General features: G+C 39.1%; 1 protein-coding gene across 4 annotated transcripts in view; it reads left to right on the top strand.

Moving 5' to 3' along the window:
- Positions 1-25,084, top strand: part of LOC143280876 (gamma-butyrobetaine dioxygenase-like) — a 64,798-nt gene that overhangs the window by 27,183 nt on the left and 12,531 nt on the right. Inside the window, exons 1-10 of one of the 4 annotated variants that reach the window (XM_076585620.1) lie at positions 184-296; positions 9,783-9,912; positions 12,499-12,646; positions 14,430-14,518; positions 15,482-15,570; positions 17,313-17,440; positions 21,446-21,585; positions 23,301-23,356; positions 24,079-24,154; positions 25,005-25,049. In XM_076585620.1, the coding sequence (XP_076441735.1) occupies positions 12,514-12,646; positions 14,430-14,518; positions 15,482-15,570; positions 17,313-17,440; positions 21,446-21,585; positions 23,301-23,356; positions 24,079-24,154; positions 25,005-25,049 (756 nt within the window). In that variant the 5' untranslated portion in view covers positions 184-296; positions 9,783-9,912; positions 12,499-12,513. Of the gene's footprint in view, positions 1-183; positions 297-865; positions 985-9,782; positions 9,980-12,498; positions 12,647-14,429; positions 14,519-15,481; positions 15,571-17,312; positions 17,441-21,445; positions 21,586-23,300; positions 23,357-24,078; positions 24,155-25,004; positions 25,050-25,084 lie in introns of those variants that run through there. The other 3 variants (XM_076585621.1, XM_076585619.1, XM_076585622.1) reach the window with 3 other exon arrangements.

Below are 25,084 nucleotides of genomic sequence, written 5' to 3'. Positions count from 1 at the left end.
TCCGCTGGTAATATTAATGATGTCAGCAACGGTGAAACACTGTCAAAAGTTGTCGCCCCTTTTGTCGTTCGTCTTAACGTTCCACAACTAATCGACTGGCGGTCAGTCGGGAACAAAATCAGGCACGATCACTGACCTGTTTTTCAGCCTTTTTTTTCCCGTCACTGCATTTTCAGAAAGTCGATCGGCAGAACACGCTACATGCATCCAGTCGTCGAAAGTTCTGATTTTTAGTTGTGTGTGACGGATTAATCACAAAAGAAAGAATAAGACAGGTGAAAACGCAAATAAAACAGGTTAGTATAATTGGTTTCCTTTCAAACTGACCTCCGATTAATTATGTAACGTCTTTTTGGGTGATACTACTATCACAGGAGGCAAAATAGGTATTTGAAGGTGTACACCCTTAGTAACGTCAAACCTGTTTCAATTACTAAAATTTGAAAGGCTGGATTTGGCAAGACGCACCCTGGTATACCACAACTGACCAACAAATGCCATACTATAAAATGCCGGGAGTATACGTCCCAACACAAACAGGTCAAACCCATAAAGTAAATCAAACTACAGCAGGGTCCATAGTCCATAGTCTGTTGACCAAAGAATCACAAAGACAAGTTCTGGTACACTGTTCAGAGACACCCCGAAGATGGGAGAGTTTACACAGATGCTTAGCTGACAAGTCCACAGTCACGAGGTCTGGGTGACAACGGCTTATCCAAGAGAAAAGCCAACAAGCCGTGGTTTACGCTGGATATCAGTTATTCAATATTTTCCCCCGACCCCACTATATAGGCACCTACCAACAAACCTCTCTCTCTCACACCACCAGCTCTCTCTCTCTCACCAGATCGCTCTGACCGGCTCTCTCTTACCGGCTCTCTCTTCCGCTCTTCAGAGTCTCTCCCGGCGCCGGCGTCCAACACACGTTGTGTGTTGGGATTGCTAGCCCGTGGAGAGCTAGACACGGCTCTTCTTTGCACAGTAGGTACAGTATGGATCTTTAACATAGCCTCCATATTCTAGGGAGTAGTATTCTGAAGTCAGCGATGCCTAGGATGTTGTCTGCTATGAAAATGCTTAGAGGATGTTGCTTGATTTAGAAATGTTTGATTTCAATAAATTCATTTGTGTAGTAACTACGAATAAATGAGATGCTAGACATTTAATTGCTGCCTGTGTCTGTGTTTAACACATTTATATCTTGCTTTTTCTCTGTGTGATTGAAGGTTTGAAGAGCATGTTCGCACACCTTCACAGGCTGTATCATGTCAGGATAGTGATGACGTTCTTCTCGTCTCTCTCTGTCTCTCGACCTGGTGCTCCAGGTCGTTTTAGTCTATGAATAAATGTCGTTGCCTACCAGGAAGAAGTTAATTAAAGAACAAAGCTTCCTTTTTTAGAACAACCAATCTCTCACACTGTTATATGGGTCAATCCACGACTTCCTGTCCCGTGATAGTCGTAGGGTAGAAACCTACGAAATTTCTCATCGTGTGATAGTAAAAACGCGAATTTCCTTTCGTGTGATACTACCATGAAATTTTGCGTTAAAACAGCCTCGAATTTTAATCCCACACATAGGGTCTAACCCATTGGCTTTGTTTTCCCCCTTGGTTATTTTTTGGACATTGTTCTATCACCGGGGAGTGGTTTTGCAATGGGTGGGGAGTAATTCTGGTCCGCTCCAAAATGTTCGAACGATATTGACTCGGATGCACTCGCGTCGTTAGACGCATGATGCAGCCAACGAACTTCTGGATTTGACCCTAATCACATACACACACACACACACCGCACATGCACACACACCGCGCATGCACACACACACACACACACACCGCATACACACACACACGTACACACACACACACTAACACACACACACACACACACACACACACACACACCGCTCATACACACACACCGCACATGCACACACTGACACACACCGCACATACACACACACCGCACATTAACACACACACCGCGCGCGCGCACACACACACACACACACAAGCACGCACGCACCACACACACATACGCACGCATGCATGCATACACACACGCACCACGAACAAACCGACATACGCACTGCACGCACCGTGCACACATATACACAGATACTTTTTTTAAATAAACAAATTCAGTCATTAAGGAACCAAAGAAAAAAGTCAATAAATGCAAGAAAAAAATGTAATAAAAAAGGAGCATACATATTAGAATAAGATATGTGAAAAAGTGGGGCACCTAAAGGGAAGTTGTTTTTAAGTTATGGTGGGACATTTAAAGGCGAACCTTGATAGGTCGTCAGGCCCTCAGTTTTCGCGCAGTGTTGCAAGCCAGAATATAATACCCTATCCTAAATATAACGCATGTAAAATGACCATGGCTAAAGCACCCGGGAATAAAACGGCCATTTCATACTCCGAAGTTTGAAACAGCCTAGGCCATTTTATACCTGGGTATAGTTTGGCCTAGATACCCCCGAAAACAGAGTATGGCTGCCTACATGGCGGGGTAAAATCGGTAATACGCGTAAAACCCCACTCGTTTACATACGAGTGAACGTGGAAGTTGCAGCCCACGAAGGAGAACGAAAAGATACCCCTAAATGTTATTATAGTGAAGGGTGTTTCATCGGAAGCTCAAAGAATTACAGCCAATGCTGCTGCTTCCGCGAATCTACCGCATGTTTTAACGAAATAGCAAAGGAACAATATTTGTAAGTTATTTCTGAATTTTATCCCAACTAATCGCGCGTATGTGCGCGCGCACGTACGTACGCACGCACGCATACACACACACGCACACACACACACATGCATGTAGATCAGTGCACACTCGCACGCACGCATGCACCCCAACACACACACACGCGTGCGCGCGCGCACACACACACACACACACACACACACACACACACAGCGTTGTTATTTATTTTCTTTCTTTTTTTACTTTTAGTCACTAAATAATACCTTGGATAAGGACCAAAGAATGTGGTCTTTAAAGAAAAAATAACACTGTATGTGAACCTTTTTCAGTGCAGACTCTTTGAAGATGAACTAAGAACCGTGCTCCTGATTGGTAATCGAAACCAAATAAAGGAGAGTCCATTTTGCTAACGGCCGACATGTACATTGAGAAGGCATAACCGCTTCATGAATTTGATACAATTATAAGAATGATGGCAGCCTGCAAACGGGTATTGTCTTGGCCGAGAGGTGTATGAAATAGCTGAGGCCATTATTTTTTATACCCGGGTACATTCTGGCCTGCGAGTGAATGGAGACAATAAACGCTTTGACCTTCTTCGCATGTGGCCTATATACATAGAGCCGTCTAAGAGGATTTTTTTACAGACCACAGCACTGAACATCTTTAACCACAGAAAAACGACTACTGCCGGATTTATGTCCAGAACAACTTGACCTTAAGGGCTTACTGCCGATAGATCGTTAAACTCAACGAGACGTGAGTACGACCGTGCACACTACCTTTCACAGAGCGAGACCAGAGCCCTGAACAACGTAATCTCAAGGGCACCAGCAGGTCGTTATTCTCACAACTACTACTAAGCACAGGTTAAAGTAGGGAGCACTGAATGGTTTATAGTAATATGGCATAACCGGTTGCGAACGATCCGAAGAGACCACGGCTCAACGTGTTTCATACAGTTAGAAGGTTGTACGGTCGTCGAGTGTAGCTCTTTTGTTTTCGAAGGTTTTCTCTGATTGTTTGCACCAGGAAAAGTACGTTTACTTCTCTCTCTCTCTCTCTCTCTCTCTCTCTCTCTCTCTCTCTCTCTCTCTCTCTCTCTCTCTCTCTCTCTCTCTCTCTCTCTCTGTGTGTGTGTGTGTGTGTGTGTGTGTGTGTGTGTGTGTGTGTGTGTGTGTGTGTGTGTTTGTTTTGTTTTCTTTCATCGCTTTTTTGACTCACTTGTGTAAACAAAGTGCATGTTTTCGTAAATTCTTCCAGCACTGGTAATGCACAATTAATTCAATATATCCAGTCAAATAATTTTTTTAGACTGTGTCAAATTTGAAGTATAACAACTATTTGCCTCCATTGATTTCACGATTTTGAGAGCACATTTGCGAACTTTGCTGGCAGTGTTGCGCGAAGAGAATAAAGAGCGCGGAAATAGGCCAATATAGCGGGTCATACTAAAATGCGAAAAGACGCGAAAAGACGCGAAAAGACACGCGAAAAGACACGAAAAGACGCGAAAAGACACGAAAATACACCGGAAAAGAATGTGAAAAGACATGAAAAGTCCTGGAATATCTATTCTTATGTCTTTTCAGATGTGTTTTCGCGTCTTTTAAGTAAGACACGAAAAGACGCGAAAAGATACGAAAACACATCTGAAAAAACATGTGAAAAGACACTTTTCGTGTCTTTTCGCAATTTCACATTCTTTTCATATGTCTTTTCGTGTCTTTTCGCGTCTTTTCGAGTCTTTTCGCGTCTTTTCGCGTCTTTTCGAGTCTTTTCGCGTCTTTTCGAGTCTTTTCGTGTCTTTTCGCGTCTTTTCGAGTTTTAGTGACACCGTGCCATACTAAAATGCGAAAAGACGCGAAAAGACACGAAAAGACACGCGAAAAGACACGAAAAGACACGCGAAAAGACACGAAAAGACACGAAAATACACCGGAAAAGAATGTGAAAAGACATGAAAAGTCCTTGAATATCTATTCTGATGTCTTTTCAGATGTCTTTTCGTGTCTTTTAAGTAAGACACGAAAAGACGCGAAAAGATACGAAAACACATCTGAAAAAACATGTGAAAAGACACTTTTCGTGTCATTTCGTGTCTTTTCGCATTTTCACATTCTTTTCGGATGTCTTTTCGCGTTTTCACATTTTTTTCATATGTCTTTTCGTGTCTTTTCGCGTCTTTTCGTGTCTTTTCGTGTCTTTTCGCGTCTTTTCGAGTTTTAGTGACACCGAATATAGCTGGTTTGGCTGGTTCTCTGAAATGACGTTGTAACAGACGTAAATGAAATGTGTGTGGTGATAACGTTTGGAAGTGGGGCCGTGCACGCAGCGTACAAAATTACACACTGTTGGTGTCACCGTGAGTCGGTGTGGTTCTGTGTAAATGTGAGTATACCTAAGTCCCGAACGGGAAGTTTTATTCTATTTTAGTTAGTTGTTGGTGTTTCAGCCAGGGGACCTCCCAACGGACTGTTTTGAACTTGCACACGATGTACAGTTTGACAGGGTACACCATCTTAACATGAAGCCTGACTCTCCTGTCATGGCGCATTGCTGTTTCTATATAGACAAAACAACTATCCTGAAATCGAAAAGAAAACTGTGAGGTACCAATATTTCCACTTGGGGAAGATTTCTCTACACAAGTTATGGAAATCAGACGGAAGTTCACGCCTCATCTGAAAGCCGTCAGAAATAATGGACAAAAAGCTTTCATGGTTTTCGACCATCTGATTACAGAAGGGAAGAAATTCTTTCTGAGTGGTCAGGACAACCTGAAAGAGGCCAGATAGGGGGTAGGCCGGTCCAGTGATGAAGGGTGCTTTTGTCCTGGTCCTGAAAACAGGGATGGACGGTTTGACGAAGCACCGGGTCAAAGCGAACACTAGGTCATTGCCAGGGCAACTTGCATGATCAGTCATGCGTTCACAGTGACGTAAAAAGACACGAGTGAAAACTTGTCGTGGAACGTGAATGGCTTGATGTTGAAACTGGTTGATAACGATTTTATGTCATTTATTCATGATTTTGGTTTTGTTTGTTCAGTTGAAACATCTATGGAAATAAATGAGTTATATTTATTTGATGGATATAAAATATTTCTAAATCTGCCGTTACGTTTGCTAAGCAGGGACGACTATCCGGAGGTGTGATGTGTTTGATATAAAATGATTTTCTTCCAAACAAGAGGGGGGGGAGGGCAATGAAGAAAGGCAGGGTGAAGCACACAAAAACGAAAAAAAAGGAAATGAAAAAAGAGAAAGGGGAAAGAATAAAGAAGAGAAAAGGGAAAAAATGGGGGTGCTCCGTTGTCTGCATGCAACTGAGGCCCCAAACCTTTTTTTTCTTCTTCTTCTTTTTTCTTTTTTTTTTTTGTGTGGAAAATACAGTTCTGGGTACACACTATAGGAGTGGTTCATACATTTCTAAACGGTGTTCTGAAGACAATCATTCGAAAAACTATGGTAAGTTATTAGTAAGAATGTGCACAACTTTAGGTTTATGTATATTGAATGGTTTATGAGAGGGCGATCTTCAAGGTTGTTATACATATATTTCAGATGCTGGGTGCAGTGTCGATTATTTTAGTTTCAAATGACCTATTGTCCTGTATTTATGAATCTTGTGAATCCATAGTACTTGAAACAAAGGACTCTGGCCACCTTCCTGTCACAGCCAATAAAACAAATGAGAACCAGTCTGGTACAGTTGAAATAGGGGAAATTTTTGAAGTAATAGAAAAAAAATGTTTGGCATGAAGCAGAAGCAAATGTATTCTGTGACATATTGTCCAGTGAAGAATCTTGTTTAAGGCATGATATGGCTATCATTTTTGGATGTGAACGACACTTTGATTATGTTTAATGAATGTCTTAAGCAATGTGCTGAATGAACGAAAAACGCATATTGGTAGTCAAAAAAAAAAAAAAAAAAAAAAAAAAAAAAAAAAATAAATAAAATAAATAAAAATAAAAAAAATAAAAATAAAAAAAATATATATATATACATATATGCCCGGGTTTGATCAAGAGTGCAAGTTTGCCAAAAGAAATGTAAAAGAGCTACTGGAAACGAGTAGACGGTCTAAGAAGGTTGAAGACCAACAGAAATACACAATAGCCAGACGTTAATATAATAATTTACTTTAAAGTAAGAATAAACAGTTTAATGATAAAATGCTGAACAAACTTGTTACGTCAGTAAGGAACCAGAAGGAATTTGGGAGACAGTCCGTAGTATTTCTTTTAAACGGAAACGACCTAAATGTAAGATAGATACTGACATATGGTGTCAACACTCTGAATCTTTGTTGGATACAAATATAGAAAATGTTGATTATGTGGAAAAGTCCGAAGTTGATGTAAGTGAGGCTTTTAAGAATCGTCCAATTGCATGAGGCTTTTAAGAATCGTCCAATTGCAAATGAAGAATTACAGTTAGCCTTTATAAAACTTGAAAATAGGAAAGCAGCTGGTCAGGATGGTATCATTAACGAATTACATTTTTTTTTTTAAATCCTAACAATAAAGTAATTGAGTTTTTCTTAAAATCATTCAATACGATTTGTAATAATGGAGAATTTCCCTTTAACTGGGTTGAGTCAGTTATGCCACTCATTAAGAAAGGGGACATTCACGACTCTAATAATTATAGAGGTAAATGTAAGCAGTAAACTTTTTGATTTAATCATTAACATTAGATTGCAAGAGTAGGTAGAGGAAAATAAAATTACAGGTGAGCATTATGCAGGCTACAAGAAATGATACTCTACTATTGATCACATGTGAACTGTACTAGTACTTATACAGAAGCAGTTTTCCTTCAATCGTAAACGTTACGTAGCTTTAATTGATTTTGAAAAAGCGTTAGATTCCATTAATCGAAATCTTTGGCATGTTTTGCTATTAAAAAAAAAAATATATATATATATATATATATATATTAAAGGTATCAAAGGTAAATTGTATAAGTGTATTAAAAGTGTGTGTGATCATGTTAAAATAAGTGTCAGATGTGGTGCTAGTTTCACGGATTCTGTTGATTGTATCACAGGTGTTAGACATAGAGACACATGTAGTCCTGTATTATTTTCTATTTTTATAAATGAACTAACACTAGAAGTTATTAACAGTATTTTCTATTTTTATAAATGAACTAACACTAGAAGTTATTCCATAAATGAACTAACACTAGAAGTTATTAACAATATTTTCTATTTTTATAAATGAACTAGAAGTTATTAACAATATTTTCTATTTTTATAAATGAACTAGAAGTTATTAACAATATTTTCTATTTTTATAAATGAACTAACACTAGAAGTTATTTTATAAATGAACTAACACTAGAAGTTATTAACAATATTTTCTATTTTTATAAATGAACTAACACTAAAGTTATTAACAATATTTTCTATTTTTATAAATGAACTATTTTATATTAACAACGGGAGACATGGAGGTACGTTTTTGTGTGATATGCCTTTGAATTGTTCATTTTTCTGTTAGCTTATGACACAGTTTTGATTTCAGAAACGGTTGTGGGACTGCAACCCAATTATTTTTTAATCAGAAAATTTATACAAAACGGCAAATTCTCTTAGTAATGTTAACATGTCTAAAAGTAATATTGTCTTTCGAAAGGGTGATTATTCAGATGCACGGGAAAGATGGTTCTACAACGGTGTGGTAATGCCTGTGGTAAATGCCTACAATTATTTAGGAATTCTTTTCTCCACACGTTTAAGTTTTACAGCTGCTTGTAAAGATCTCGCTAGTAGGGCCAGACATGCTTTATTAAGTATTATGCAGAAGTTATTTGCTCTTAACAGTAACTCACTTGAATTGTTCATCAAATTCTTTGATTCACAAGTTTCGCCCACAATGCAGTATGATGCAGCTGTGAAGCTGTTCATTGATTTGCTATTAAAAAATAAATAAATAAATAAAATAAAATAAAATAAAATAAATTACAAGATACGTGGGCGTTGATAAGCAAACCCCAAGTGACCATGTATATGGTGAAACGAATCGTTATCCTGTATATGTAAATTCTACCGTTAATTGTAAACACGAATGGCTAAGAATTTAGCAAATGGAAGATTTTAGACTGCAATATAAAGCTTACAAATTGTTATACGATTTAGATCTAAGGGGCAAAAGGAATTGGGCTACAAGTGTGTGTTGGTTTGTTTGAATGTGGGTTTGGACATGTATGGGTTGTGAAGTTGAATTTGGAAAAAAAAAATTTTTGGCAACGTTTAATAGATTGTAGAAGGCAGAACTGGAATCGACATATTCACACAAATGAAAGGGTTGGTATGTATAGAACGTTTTGTATTTTTCGTGATATAAAACCATACTTGCATTTAAATCTGGACAGACATTTGAAATATGTAACGACAAAGTTTAGACTATATGTATTTCTGATTTCACTGTACATCACTTTATAGATACAAAGAAGTTAGAGATGCTGATTTAATGTGTCCTATGTGTAAACAATCGAAGGAAGATGAAGTGGATTTTGTTCTCAGTTGCGAAGCACTCAAAGTTATTAGAGAAAAATATATTCGGCCCAGATAATGTCGACACCATTGCCTCTTTGAATTGACTTTATTGTTATCTTGTTCTGATGGTAGCGTTGATGGAAACATGTCTGTATATCATTTCAGTGTATATAAATATCTGTTTCTTGATCTTATGAAAGACTTGTAATATCTATTTCTGTATCATATCCAGTCCTTTCATTTATGATTATTCATAGCTCGTTCAAGTTAGTTATTGTTCACATCAGTTCCCCTTCAAGTTCACGAGGGACTAAGGCCTAATGTAAATAAACCATTTTCTCTCTGTCTCTGTCTCTCTTACTCAGTATTTTCTGTGGGACTTATTTTGCCAGGCCATGTTTCCACAATGTTAGTGTCGGAAACATACTGTGTTACAGTCCGGCAGGTGGACTGAACCATTCACTAATTCACTGCTCACACATCAGTAAAGCAGAAATGCGTATATTGTGTTTCTATTCAGAATGTTTTGTTGTTGTTTTTCTTCTTCTTCTTCTAGCCAAACACTGAGGTCGCCAACAACATAACCACCTATCTGTCGTCACCAGTGTTAACGTGCTGATTTCACACGAGGCAGCTGGAGTCGTCACATTGTCAACAACCAGTCACGCAGCGCTAACCAGTGGAAGGTACGCCAATGTTTTTGTCAGCGTGTGTTCAGTATTTCACTTGAAGCCAGGCGGGGTGGCAACAGAGGTCTGCATTTTTTTCTTCTTCAGTGTTGTTGTTCTGTGGTAACATGTTTGTACACAACAAAGGTCTGCATTTTTTTTCTTCTTCAGTGTTGTTGTTCTGTGTTATGTTTGTACATAACAAAGGTTTGCGGCTTTTTCTTCTTCAGTCTTTTTCTTCTTCTTCTTCAGTGTTGTTGTTGTTGTGTGTTTAACATGTTTGTACACAGCATTTAAGGTCTCTGCTTTTTTTTTTCTTCAGTGTTCTTGTTGTTCAGTCTGTGTTAACTTATGTTTGTACACAACAATTAAGGTCTCTAACTCAGTGATTTTTTTTCTTTCTTCAGCCGGTGCCGTTTTTTGTTGTTCAGTCCGTGTTAACATGTTTGTATGAAATCTGATTGCGATGGCGATATCTGCTCCTTTTTGACTCATTTGTGTTAACAAAGTGAGTCTGTGTAATTAAGTTAACCAGATGTTTCCGTTGCCCAGTGCGTTTGCGCGCGTGCCGGTGTGTAGGCCTATGTGTGCGTGTGTGTGTGTGAGTGAACTCAGCAGCGCTGAGCTAGCTTATTGTTAGGCGGTACTGTCCTATTTTAGCATTCTTAATTAGTGCGCCCATTGCGTGGTTACATTTCCATGGTTTGTGGGACGAAAACCAGAAAAAGCAAGATGGTGTCACCGCGGCTTAAGTTTAGTGACTAAATCCGCATCAAAATAGAGTACTGAAAATGACGTAAAAAAATAGGAGTCGAAATTCACTGAAAATGGGTTACAACATCTTTTAATTGTAATCGTTTCATACATGCATACAAATTGACGGTAAAATATATAGGGTAAATTCTATATATTTAGGAACATTCTTAACTCTAAGCAGAACTTGCGCTGCAAGGATGGCCGAGTCATGCAACCCTGCAGCCGCAGTCATGGTTTATTGACCGGCTGATTATGGGTACAACATGATCCTTAAAAAAGAAATTAGTAATTGACAGGAAACTTCTTCTTTTTTTTCCGAACAAGAGAGAAAAGGTCTCCGTGGAATCTTCAGCAAACCTGGTACAATGATTGGTCATGGTAAAAGCAAAACCCGTGTAAAGAACCAAGGTCGGAGAACTCCGGCAGACGTCAAGGTAACAACATGGCCAATTCGGAAAATGTAAAAGCGTTAGGGAACTTTGCTTATTCATCCAATTTTCATTCAACATGGTGTACTGGTTAGTGGTTTCTTTTGGTCAGAACATAAGTGCTTTTTCTTTTTTTTTCTTTTTTTAGAAGTCAAGGTCACATCAGTGTCTTATTGGCGTTATTGCCCTTTTTTCTCCTTCCTTTTGTTTTTTTCATGATCGTTTGATTAATTGAGTCAGTGCCGTGCGGATCACAAGTGAGTCTTGGTCTTGAAAACCTTTCATGTCTTGTTTCTTCTTCTTTTCTTCTTTTAACAGCAGATGAGGTGTAGCATATTTGGATCTCATTTTTAAACCTTCTTGAAACTGAAACTTTATCCTAGACTTAACTAAATATTTGAATGCTTAGCTTCACATCATGGCAAAAGTATAATAACCGACAAAATCAAAAGAAAAGTTAAAATATAAGCAGTGACTTCATGTTTGAAGGCTGTTTTAAGTGTCCATTCAACTTTCTCTCTCTCTCTCTCTCTCTCTCTCTCTCTCTCTCTCTCTCTCTCTCTCTCTCTCTCTTCAACATAGCTTTCGACAATTTGTGGGTTCCCTCTCACCTCTCTTGAGTGAGTGCATTTGTGTGTGTGCGTACGTGCGTGCGTGTGTGTGTGAGTCTCTGTCTGTATGTCTGTCTGTGTGTGTGCGTGTGTGTGAACACTGTGCATGTGTGTGTGTGTTTGTGTGTGTGTCTGTGTGTGAACACTGTGTGTGTGTGTGTATGTGTGTGTGTGTCTATTTCTGTGTGTGTGTCTATTTGTGTGTGTGTGTGTGTGTGTACACTCTGTGTGTGTGTGTGTCCTTTGTAATAAGGTGATTTTATGTGAAGGATCAGAATACTGTAAGGGAAAGAAAAAGAAACATGCAGAAAAATTGTTATTAATTTTTCTCTTCTTAGTCCTTTTGTTCTTATTTAGTTGAATCTGTCATCATAAATCATGTCATATCATAAATAAAGTTTGATCAGATATAAACTCTTTTTTTACATGTCCTCAGTACCAAAGATGATCAAGAGGAAGAATAAGCTGTTTTGCAGAATCTGTTTTTATTAATTCTCACAATGAAGCTCCATGCAATTTTTTTTCTCCAGTTCAAATCAAGCTTAGATAGAATTCTCTCTTATGTTTGGTCTGAATATTGTTTATCTCAGAGATAGGTAGAAATAAAAGGAGGAGTGTGGGAGTGGGGGGGGGTGTAAAGGAATGATTCTTTTCCTATGATTTGTGTTCAGACTATTTAGAAACCACTTAGTTTGTTTGGGTTTGTTTTTTTTTGTTTGTCTGTTTTTTGTTTTGTTTTGTTTTTGATTTTTGTGCTCTGTTGTTTTTTGTGTTGAAAGATATTTTTGTTCATTTCATCCTTCTTCCAGTGATCAAGAAGGAAAATGGCATTCAGGCTTGGGCTTGGAAGAGTGATCCCTCGACAGCTGGCATGCTTTTCAAAAAGTTTGAATGCCAGAGGGATATCATCTTCATCTTTCAGAAGACTTGTTGTCAGAGTGAATCTGCAGTCAGAAGGTACACACAAAATTTGAGACATGTTATTCTGACAAATTTTACACACTACTTTTAATATGTTTTATGTCCATGTCACATCTGGTGTAATCCTTTTAATGTCAGTGATCTTTGCTCAAGCTGGACAGTGAATAAGATGTATAAGGCATTATGAAATACATGCATTCTTCGTATCAATACCATTACTTTTATTGATTTTAGCTTATGCTGTCACGAATGTGTTCATCATTAGGTCTACATAAGGGCATGCATGATTGTGTGTGTGTGTGTGGAGGGGGGAGGTGTTGGGTGGGGGTGGGGGGTGGAGTGTGTGTGTGTGTGTGTTGAAGAAAAAGATGTACTTCAGAGAGTGGTGTTTTTATAGTGTAATGCAATAACAAAAATAACAAAACAACAACAACAAAAAAGACCATGGCAGTCATATCAGTGTAGTGGAGTACAAGAGTAACATCTCTGTCTTCTGTGTTTCACTGTGTACCATTTTTCTTTCAGTTGTACATTGCAAACAACTGAAGTGGTTTAGTTTGTGGTGTTTTGTACTGAAAACAGAAGTTTTCCTGTTGCTGCCTTTTTGTGCAGCAGTGTCACTCTAGTGGATAATTCGCTTGAGGAGAAAAACAACAAAATGATGGAAAATATCAATCTAGAATTAATAAGCAGCAGTAATAAGAAAAAAGTATTTCTTGCAGATGTTCCTTCCATCCACCCCCCATTTTCACCTCTGTTTATCTATTTAATTTATCTTGCATTAACAAGAAAAAAAATATTTCTTGCAAAAATACCTTTTCCCTCTGTTTTCACTGATGTTTATATATTTATCAATTTATTTATTTATACATTTACTATTTAACCCAAAAATTTGAACATTTTCATTTACAATTCCCATGCAGAGGTTGATTAATATATTTAATTTTTCATTAATCCAAGGTTTCAGAGACGAAAGTAATGAGTCTGTATGACCAAATAAAATTGGTGAATAAAAAGCATTAACTTAACATTTGTGTGTCATCACAAGTGACTGGGAACGTTGATGTTTTTGACTTTTTGCATTCATAATCAGTTGTTTCGCTTGTTAGATTAACGACTTCTCTTTTACAAAGTCTGTTAATTAATTTTCTAAAATTGTTCTGAAATATCTATTTCAAATTCCACCCTCCATCAACTGGGTTTTCCCCAACTCACCATTCATCCCCCTCCCCCTCCTCTCCAAAACAGTAACATTTGAATGTAAAAACCTATACTCGTAACAGTTTCAGTATCAGTAGCTCAAGGAGGCGTCACTGCGATTGGACAAATCCATATACGCTACACCACATCTGTCAAGCAGATGCCTGACCAGCAGCATAACCCAACGCGCTTAGTCAGGCCTTGAAAAAAAAAAGTGAATAAATAATAGATAAATACATTGGGGGAAAAAAGTGAATAAACAATAGATAAAAAAAAAAAAAAAAAACCATCTGACAAAATGTCTACAATCACCAGTATGTGTGATGGGACATTAAACCAAATTCCTCCTCCTCCTCCTCCTCCTACTTAACATTTTACCAAGACAAAAACATGTGAACTTATTCAACCAAATGTTGATATTTGACCAGGTAATTTGGTGTATGAAATGCAAATATTTACTTTAAAAAAATTTTTTACAAGATGAAAACTCATGAATATTTTCAACCAGATGTTGATGTTTGTTGTGACCTGGATGTATACTATTGTTAAATATAATGATTTACTAACCACTGAAATAGATTTTTAATTTCAGATTTCTTGACCGTGCTTTCCATTTCAGTGCTTCACAAGAAATACAGTCAGCAATGTCATGCACCTTTTCCAGCCCACTGCACTTCTGCAGGCTCTGCCTCAGCACAGGATACATCCGTGAGTGTCAACTGGCTTCTTTCAGTGCTCTTATTTTGGTGTTTATATTGTTTGTACATGTTTTATCAGTAACGTGAAACAAGTTCATATATTTGGTGTCATACACCAGCTTTGCTTCCGTACATATGGAACAAGCTTTTGAATGTTTTCAACCAGAAAATCACACTGTGCATGTGTGCTTTTTTTTTGCTTTTTTTCATTTTTCTTTCTTTTTTTTTTTAACTTTCTTATTCAAAATTTTACAAAGATAACGACAACAAAAAAGGCAGACAAGGAAAAAAATTCAGACAAACATGTTTGGAACTCTTTTACATAGCCTGCCATAGAGTCATGATCACATAACATTTATAATGTATGTCAATATACCTGCTTTTGTTTATATTAATGTCTCATGTTCATCGTATTAGTGCTAGGCTAGCACCACGCACACACCCACGCACGCGCACACATACACGCACACACAGAGAGTATGATTTTCAAGTTGAAAAATGTTTGAATATTTGTTTCTTACATGGAAGTTACTGAACTTTTTTCACATTGCAGGCTTATCCAAGCATGAAAATATTCTATAACTTTGGTGATATATGCACATTCGTACTTTTTTGTTTGTTTGTTTGTTTTCTTCTTTTTGTTTTTGGGGTTTTTTTTGTGTAGGATTAGGGTGTCAGTTTTAAAGGATTTCTTTTCCACTGAACAGTTTATGTTTGGTTGAGTCGTTACAGGGAATCTGGCCTCCTGATCAGCAAAGTATCTTTCCTTTAATAACTGATGGTACAAAATGGTGAGACAAGGTGGCCATGTTATCATGATGTTGACAAGTTGTGTGTATGTGTGTGTGTGCTTGCTTGCATGTGTACGTGTGTGTGTGTGTGCTTTTTTTTTTTTTTTTTTTGCTTTTTGCTTTTTTTTTCTGCTTATTTTTTCTGACAGATATGATTGAAATTTTCAACAATCTTTTGACAGCCTCTCAGTAATGTCACTGGGGAAGGCTTTTCTCTGGATCCTGAAGGTGGCACCATTACGGCCACTTGGAGAGATGGATCTAAATCAAGGTAAAAAGTTTGTTTATATACCATTACAGTATAAAAGTTCCAATGAAAATACATTACAATATGTTATGCCATCCATCGAGACATGCAATAAATCCAACAGATGTAAACTATAAGACAATGGATCAAAAGTACATACTAAGTACAATATTCATAACAAATTACACATATATACATACAGTAATACAAGCATGCACTTATATACACATACATCAAAGGCAGTTTTGAACAGGTGAGTCTTGAGGGTGGTTTTGAGGTGAGGGAAGAGAGAGAGAAAGAATATTTTACCGTATCATTGTTGGACTGTAAGCTTTTAACACTGGCCTAGAACCTTCTTGAGATGTGAGCTGAATGTAGATATGCTTGTGACCAAACCCACAAGCAGCCAGTGGCCTGTCATGCTTGTCACTCGGATGACAATACATTGTGCCGTCATCAGTGGAAGTCATCTGTGGACAGGCATGTGGCTCCAGAGCCGAAAGTCCAAAGCACACTTGCGGTTTCATGTGAGGCATTATGGGCGCAATAGCCGAATGGTTTAAGCGTTGGACTTTCAGTCTGAGGGTCCCGGGTTCGAATCTCGGTAACGGCGCTTGGTGGGTAAATGGGTGGAGATTTTTCTGATCTCCCAGGTGCAGACCTGCTAGTGCCTGAACCCCCTTTGTGTGTATACGCAAGCAGAAGATTAAATGCGCACGTTAAATATCCTGTAAGTGTAATCCATGTCAGCGTTCTGTGGGTTATGGAAACAAGAAGATACCCAGCACACTACTGAAAATGGAGTATGGCTGCCTACGTGGCAGGGGTAAAAACACTCATACATGTAAAAGCCCACTTGTGTACATACGAGTGAATGTGGGAGTTGCAGCCCAAACACAGAAGAAGAAAAAGAAGGTGAGGCATGAAATGCTAGCAGGCTGAGCAGGGACAGACATGGCTCTGTATCATCAATCTTGAGCAGCTGCAAGGGGCTAGCTGCCCCTCAAATGTCCTCACCTCTCTGTTTTTTTTGTGTGTGTATGTGTGTGTTTTTTTAGGGCACACCAGCATCTGCCTTAACCCCATCCCGGAACCTATCTTAGATAGATGTGTGCTGATTGTACTTGTATATGTGTGACCAAAACCACAGTGGCAGACATTAAAAATATTGACTCTGCCAGGCATTTCCATCTGCCTCTGAAATGAATTTCGCTCTTTTTTGTTCTTCTTTTTATTCTTTTTTTTTTTTATTGGTCAGCTTATGGCATGTAAATCTCTTATGATGAATCCAGACTGGAATCATATTATGAAAAGACAATATCTACAGGTTCTGCAAAGTATGTTGTTGTTTTTCTGCCAGGTAAATATGATTTAGGAACTTGTCACAAATGCTGGTGAGTGGTGAAAGTTGAGGCTCAAACTCAAAGATTTTTGAAAAATTACTTTCTAAAAAAAAAAAAGAGAAAAGAATAAATGAATGAATGATAAAAGAACTTGATTTATATAGAGCACCTAAAAAATGTCCACTCTTTGGGTAAGTGATCACAGTGCAACCCACACATAAGCACATAAAGATAGAAACAAGAAACAGATGCCTACACAGTAGGCAACTCTCTCTCTCTCTCTCTCTCTCTCTCTCTCTCTCTCTCTCTCTCTCTCACACACACACACACACACACACACACATACACATTCACACTCACTCACTCACTCACTCAGTCACTCTCACACACAAAAGTAAATGAATGAGACTTTATGCGCTGCAGATTCCACAGCATCTGGTTGCGACACAACTGTCACTGCAGTGTCTGTCGTCAGTGCCACAGCACTCAGCGACTGACTGATCCTGCAACCCTGCCGCATCAGATCACCATCAGTCACATTAGTGTGACAGGTGAGACAGGTGGAATGAAAATGGTTGGTGGGTGAGGGGTGTGTGTGTGTCTGAGTGACTGAGTGCATGAGTTTGTGTGACATGGCCTTGAGGTAAAGCGTCCACCAAGGAAGCAAGAGAATCTTGAGTGCACTGGTTGTAATCCCACAGTCGCCAGTATTTTCTCCCCCTCCACTAGACCTTGAGTGGTGGTCTGGATGCTATTTATTCGGATGAGACGATAAACCAAGGTCCCTTGTGCAGCATGCAAAACAACCCACAGCAACAAAAGGGTTGTCTCTGGCAAAATTCTGTTGGAAAATCCACTTTGATAGGAAAACAAATAAAACAAGAGAGGCAAGGCCTTCAAGACTCACTTGTGATACACTTAAAAAAAAAAAAATCTAATCGTTAAAATGTGTTCTGTATTTGTTATTATAAAGCTTCGGGTTAAAAGAAAAAGAAAAAAGAAAAAGAAAAGTCCTAACGGCCGATTAACCCGCGTGTTCAGATGAGAAGAAACTGTCTTATCCATTGCACTAACTGACGTTCAAAAATATAATATTTAAACATGCTTTTTTTAAAGGGCGATAAATCGATTGCCATATTCGCAGTGAGAACGCTGTTCAAATCATATTATTCTGGTGTATCTTGGGCATTCAAAAAATCTTTAAGGACAATTAAAAATTCTTTTTAACCAGCCGCCGTGGCGAAGTGGTTAGCGTCGCGGACTGATGGCTGGGAGGACGTGGGTTCGAATCCCAGCGGAGGTGGGTTTTTCGGCCCGTGGCCGGCTCCTACCCAGAGTTGAGTGTGCTGTGGGCTTAAATGGGGAGACTGGGACCACACAGTCGAGTGTCATCCACTTCAAGGATGCGTCTTTGGGTGTGTTGCTCTAATTACCTGACCAACACTGCAAGTGTCTATCTCTCGGGCCTGGTTAACGCCGGGATATCATTATGACAGGAAGCGTAGAGTACAGCCTTGTCACGCAGTCCCAAACCAAAATGGACCTCCATAGCAACATCGTCATCATCATCGTTCATCCTCCTCCTCCTTCATCGTCATCAGTATAAACAAAATAGTCTCAAAGTCTGTGGCCTTTCATGCCCTGCTCTCATGGTGACCTCAGTTTCGATACCCCTCCACTTCCGTGCTTGGGGTGAGTCCTGTCAATGTCGTCAGTGTCGGCAGATTCATGGGGGGCTGTTGTTTGAGGGACGTGGTGGCGGTCTCCACTCTGGGAGGGACGCTCACTCATTCTGGCTCCGCGACTAAGCCATTATTGTCGTTAGTAGGGGGCTTAGTAGGTGGTGTCCTAAGTACGTTAAAAAAAAAAACAGAAAAGGCACCACTGAACACCACCCAAGTGACTCAGCAGCAGTGCAGGGTCTCTCCTGGTGTGTGGCCTCCTGGCGACCTAACATCGATGGTTCCCTGTGGACTGCCGACGCTGGAACTGCGAAGGACGAACCCGGGTGTGGCCGTGTATGGGGGAATCTAAATGAGCGGCGTGGGAGTAATGCCACTGAAACGGTGCAGATGATGAGGCAGCAAAAAAAAAAAAAAAAAAAAAAAAAAAAATCTTTTTAAGTCCGTGGTAAAGGAGATGTGGCTATCGCGGCAATCACACTGCAACATTTAGCCGTTTTCTCTGGATCTAGATAGATGTACAAGTTTAGTTACACCCGGTTGACACGATCGATTCAATTTCTTTTTTATGTTCATTCTGGTTTTATAGTTTTAAAGTTGATATGAAAATTGAGTATTTTGTTGAACTAATAACATGTAGAGCCAAGTACAAGTACTTTTAAACGTTGTATGAAGTGAAGAGGACTTCATTTTGAGAAAAGTCAAGACTGGAAATTTTTGCGTTTCATCAGTTAAAGGGTATTAACTCTCATGGTTTATTATTTTTAACTGTGAATTCCAACTGATTCTATGGATATCTTTATGGCAGTTCGGGGCATAATCCAGTAAGTGATGAGGTGTTCACAAATCTTTCTTTGAATAAATATTTAACAGTCTCCTTCTCCAACTTTCCATCACATGTTATTGTGTATTTCCATCACATGTTATTGTGTATCCTGTATAGGATTGAACGGGCAGGTCAACAACTTGAAACAAAATGGCGTCGTTCGTGTTCGCGAAGAATATGAGCACGCGCTTTGAATATGTATAAATATGTGTACGCAATTGATTTTTGCCCATGACCTACAGGGCTCAGCCAGTAGATCTGTAAAGTCCACTCGTCATATTGATTTTAGTATTTTCCGAAAAGGACCACTTGGGTGAATGAACATAGTGAAAGTCCTGTACACTGAGAGTAAAACACACAAGCTTTTTATGTATTGAGTATAATTTCAAAATGTAATGTTTAAGATGAGAAAGATCAGTTTAAAGCAAACTAAGTCCCCTAGCATTAATTACAGATTAATTTCCCTTTTTTACTATCTGCACCAAAACATTTGCAAAATAAATATAACTTCCATGCTTAACAAAAGAAGTTCCTGTTTGAACAAAATAATAAAAATGACTGCTCTTGTTGTTGTGTCAGAATATCATATCAAAGTGCCAAGTTTAGAGAATAAAAAATATAAATATAACAGTAAATGCAGTTTGCATATAATTTGGCTTCTTTTTTTTATTTTTTTGTGCCCATCCCAGAGGTGCAATATTGTTTTAAACAAGATGACTGGAAAGAATTGAATTTTTCCTATTTTTATGGCTAATTTGGTGTCAACTGACAAAATATTTGCAGAGAAAATGGCAATGTTAATGTTTACCACGGACACACACACGCACAGACAACCGAACACCGGGTTAAAACATAGACTCACTTTGTTTACACAAGTGAGTCAAAAAACTGCAGCCAGGAAAAAATACCAAAAAAATGTGTGGTTCTCTTACTGTAGTGGCACGCTCTCCCTTGGGAGAGCAGCCCAAATTTCACATAAAGAAATCTCTTGTGACAAAAAAGAGTAATACTAATACTAATACGATGTCATGTGTGAGTAAGTGTGTATGTGTAAGTGTGTGTGCATGTATGTGTGTGTATGTGTGTATGTATGTGTGTGCATGAGTGTGTGTGCGTGTGTGAGTAAGTTTGTGTGTGTGTGTGAGTGAGTTTGTGTTGAGTTTGTGTGAGTAAGTGTGTATGTGTGTGTGTGTGGTGAGTGTGTTTGTGTTTGGGGGTGAGGGGGCTCAGATTTTTTTCTCTCTCTCTGTCTCTCCATCTATAAACGGCTGCAGTCTGTTTTGATGGTTTTGTTGTTATGCAGGGTTTAACAGTTGCATGCTGTGAACCAAGGGAAAACTGAGCTTATCAGCGGGACCTTAAGAACATGCTGTCCGCACATTTTTTTTTTTTTTTTTTTTTTTTTTGTGGCTGCCCCATCATCTGCACCCTTGCAGTGGCATTACTCCCACGCCGCTCATTTAGATTCCCCCATACACGGCCACACCCGGGTTTGTCCATTGCAGTTCCAGCGTCGGCAGTCCACAGGGAACCATCGTTGTTAGGTCACCAGGAGGCCACACACCAGAGGAGACCCTGCACTGCTGCTGAGTCACTTCGGTGGTGTTCAGTGGTGCCTGTTCTGATTTAATGTACTTAGGACACCACCTACTAAGCCCCCTACTAACAACAGTAATGGCTTAGTTGTGGAACCAGACTGAGTGGGCGTCCCTCCAAGAGTGGAGACCGCCACCACGTCCCTCAAACAACAGCCCCCCATGAATCTACCGACACTGACGACATTGACAGGACTCACCCCAAGCACGGAAGTGGAGGGGTATCGAAACTGAGGTCACCATGAGAGCAGGGCATGAAAGGTCATAGACTTTGAGACTATTTTGTTTATAGTGTACATTATTTTTAGTGTCCACAAAATCAGATTAAACCGACACATTTGCCATGTGACAGATAAACTGACCAGGAGATCCAGTGGAAAGGAGAAGACACCACATCCATCATTTTTAGTGTCCACAAAACCAGATTGAACTGACACATTTGCCGTGTGACAGAAACTGACTTGGAAATCCAGTGGAAGGGAGAAGACGGGCACACAGGCACCATCCCCCTCAACTACCTGCATCAGAACTGCTATGAAACGGATTCTCTGCGCCGGAGAAGGGAGGCTGGGAGGCTGGACAAGCCAGTGAAGGTAAGCTGACTGAAGGCATGCTGTTGTTTGTTGGTCCAGTAGTACGCAGATATGTCTGGGATATGTTTCATGAATTTACGATTGATCATGAAAGCTTGGTTTACTTTGTTCCAATGTACCTTTTATATACCTGTGTGCTAGCTGAATTGGTATTGTAGTGTAAGCAGCATTGACTTGAAGTTGTGTACCTTATGAACTGAGAGAGTTACCACTCTAATATTTGTTAATCATTTGTTTACTTGATGTGTCAGCTTCTCCACACACCCCCTTTTGTTCTGTTCAGCTGAAATCTCATTAATTTTCTGTTGAGAATGATACAAGTACTTTTCAAGCCTGCATTTTGGCTCTATAACATTCAGTGAGTGTGTTTCTTGGGGATCATTGACATGAATTGCCATGGTAATGTTATGTCATGTCATGCTGTTTGATGCCATGTAATGTGTGTGTGTGTGTGTGTTTGGAGTTATGTGTGGATGAATGTAGGAACAGGTGTGTGGATAGATGTATGAATGGATTGATGTATATGTTTGATGTTCTGTTTTGTAAATTGAACAGAATTGTTGTGAACTGAAAAATAAAAGAATCCTGTAAGTGAACAGAACAAGTTTGGTGAAAGTTTCCAACAAGAACACCTTTTTAGATTGAAGCACACAGATGTTATTGCTGACCATTTATGTGACAAAAAGGTAAAAAGAAAAGAATGTGTACTTCGCTGAAATGGAATATATATATATATATATATATATATATAAACAAAGGCATTAAGTGGGAAATTCTAGAAAGGAAGCATTAGAAGATGGTACATGCTTGGGTATGTATATCTACCTGTGAGTGTCTGTATGTCTTTGAGTGAATCTTCCATCACTTTTAAACTAATTACAGAAGGTTTTGAACATAGCATACTCAAAGTCTGCAAGCCAAACAAAGTGTATGTAGGACAGAATGCATGCAGTGAGCTCATCGTTAACCCCTTTCATGATGAGCTTTGGTGAAAAGAAGAGATGGTGGCATGAATTCTATGATTTTGGCACAGGTTCTAAGACTGTGGCACAAATTCTAAGCGAATATACCGCTTTTTGTGTGGTGTTGATCTTGCTAAAGCAAAAGGAATGCAGTCCTGGGAGGCAGAATTCCAAATAGATGATAGCGACTGACACCCTGACCTGTAGGCTCACTCTGTGTCAGGTGACAGCCCTTCACTGATGAGCATACTCATCACCAGTAGTCATGGGGTTGGAACAGTAAGCACAGGCACATTGTTGCTGCAGTGTTGTTAGTATGACCTTCGCTAGCGTACATCTGTGAACTTTTAGGCTTTGATGCACATTAAACTCATGTGTGAACGCCTCTTTTTTTGTGTTCCTCATTTTAATCTTTTAAAACTGGTCTGGAAACATATCTGTTTGAAAATGCTTATGCATAGACCTTCCATACCTTTCCAGTGACATTCAGTTATAAACCATGCAAACTTTGCATGTATGTGTGTCTGTGTGTAATTAAGTAATATGATATGCATAGTCTTTGAATCTGTTTTATGCTTTTGTTCCTTCAGTCTTTTTTTTCTCCTTCTTCTTCCTTTTGTAAGTTATTGTGTGTGTGTATTTGTTGAATGTTTATTGTAAAGCACTTTGAGCTCTGTTTAAGGGAGGGAAATGCTCAGCAAGTATCCATTATTGTTATTATTATTATCATTTCTCTCTCCCTCTGTTCTGCAGACATTGCCTGAGGTGCACTACAATGACATGATCAAAGATGATACCATGGTGTTGAGGTAAAGTTCTCTGTACTTGTTCTATTGTAATGTCTGGAGCATCTTCTCTTTTTTTCTTAAAAAATTAGCAGATGTGCGAATATTGATCAGTCCGCACACTTTGACAGCCCCTTGAAACAGAAACTGAAACCATTAAGTCTGTCTTGGAAAGTATTTTGCAAGAGATCATGTGCTTTTCTGTGTGGGATGTGTGTGGTTGTCTGAGTGTGTATGCATGCTTTGATAGCTCCTTGAAACTTAAACCAGAAACCACTATGTCTGTCTGTCTTGGAAATGATATTGCGACAGATCATGTGCTTGCATGTGTAGACCTCAGGTAGATGTTTGTGGTTGTCTGAATGTGTATGCATGGATATACTTTCATCTTGCGTTTGTATTCATTTCTTCATCTTTGTTCTTTAAATTCTTTTCTTTCTTTTCTTTTCTTTTTTTTTTTTTTTTAGCATGGAATGCCGCATACACATTCAACTTTTGTTTATTATGCAGCTGTATTGACTATTGTTTGCTTTTCTGTAATCGTTCCTCCCTGTGTTTATACGCGCATGCATGGGGGTGGGGGGGGGGGGGGGGGTCTGTCTGCTTTCTTGCTGTGTGTCTGTCTGTTACTGTCCCTTTCTCGGTGTGAATGTGTGTCTCTCTCTTGCCTTGCTGGTTCCATCAGTGTTGTCCATGCTCTTTTGCTTGGATTTCTCCTGTATGTGTGTTGTTGTTTTTTCTCCTAGGTGGTTGAGACAGATCAATGAAGCTGGGCTTTCTCTGCTTAAAGGTGTTCCCACAGACAAAAGCATGATAGAGAAGGTAACCATGCATGTCTTTATTGAAAGGGAAATGAGCTGTAGTGTGAATACTGTTTGCTTCAGTTGTCTTGACATTGAGTTTGGTGTATTGTACTGTGCTGTACTGCACTGTACTGTACTGCACTGTAGTGTGCTGTATTACTGTTTTTGTCACAACAGATTTCTCTGTGTGAGATTCAGGCTGCTTTATCCAGGGAGAGCATGTCATCACATTGTAATGCCAACCTGGTTTTTTTTTTCTGTTTGCAGTGGTGTTTTACTATTGGTGTGGATTTTCTCTTTTTACAGAATTTTGCCAGGGATGACCCTTTTGTTGCCATGGGTTCTTTTGCATGTGTTTAGAGCATGTTTCACACAGTACTTTGGTTAATCGTCTATTGCAATTGACGAGCACCTGGACCACCACTCCAGGTCTTGTGGGGTGGGGAAGGGTTGGGAGTAAAAACCCAGGTCCGTTATATTGGACTCAAACCCATGGACACTTGGTAATCACTGCTTTTTTCTTTATTACCGTTAGGCTTCTACATGTGTATGTGCTTTATAAAAAAAACTCAGACATTAACACATGGAAAAACTTACACACACACACACACACACACACACACACACACACACACACACACACACCAGCTAATGTGTGTGTGTGTGTGCATAATGAACACAAATACATAACACATATTTTTTTTCTGTCTTCAGTAAAACGCAGCACCATGTGTTCAGATGTGACCTGAACTGTTGTTCAAGATTTTTGCAATGTAGCTGAGTTCAACGAAGCATTACGTCAGAGAGATATTGTTTGTTTGTCTGTTGCTGATGAACCCATTTTAGATCCTTTCTTTTTCTCTCTGCAGGTTGCTGAGTACATTGGGCCTGTTCAACATCTGATTTATGGACAGGTGAGTTCAAGGACATTTATTAACATTATCATTGA

This window comes from Babylonia areolata, chromosome 4, assembly GCF_041734735.1.
Source record: "Babylonia areolata isolate BAREFJ2019XMU chromosome 4, ASM4173473v1, whole genome shotgun sequence".
Classification (NCBI taxonomy): domain Eukaryota; kingdom Metazoa; phylum Mollusca; class Gastropoda; order Neogastropoda; family Buccinidae; genus Babylonia; species Babylonia areolata.
Note: the sequence above shows the minus strand (reverse complement) of the source record. Positions and strands in the feature narration are given on the sequence as shown.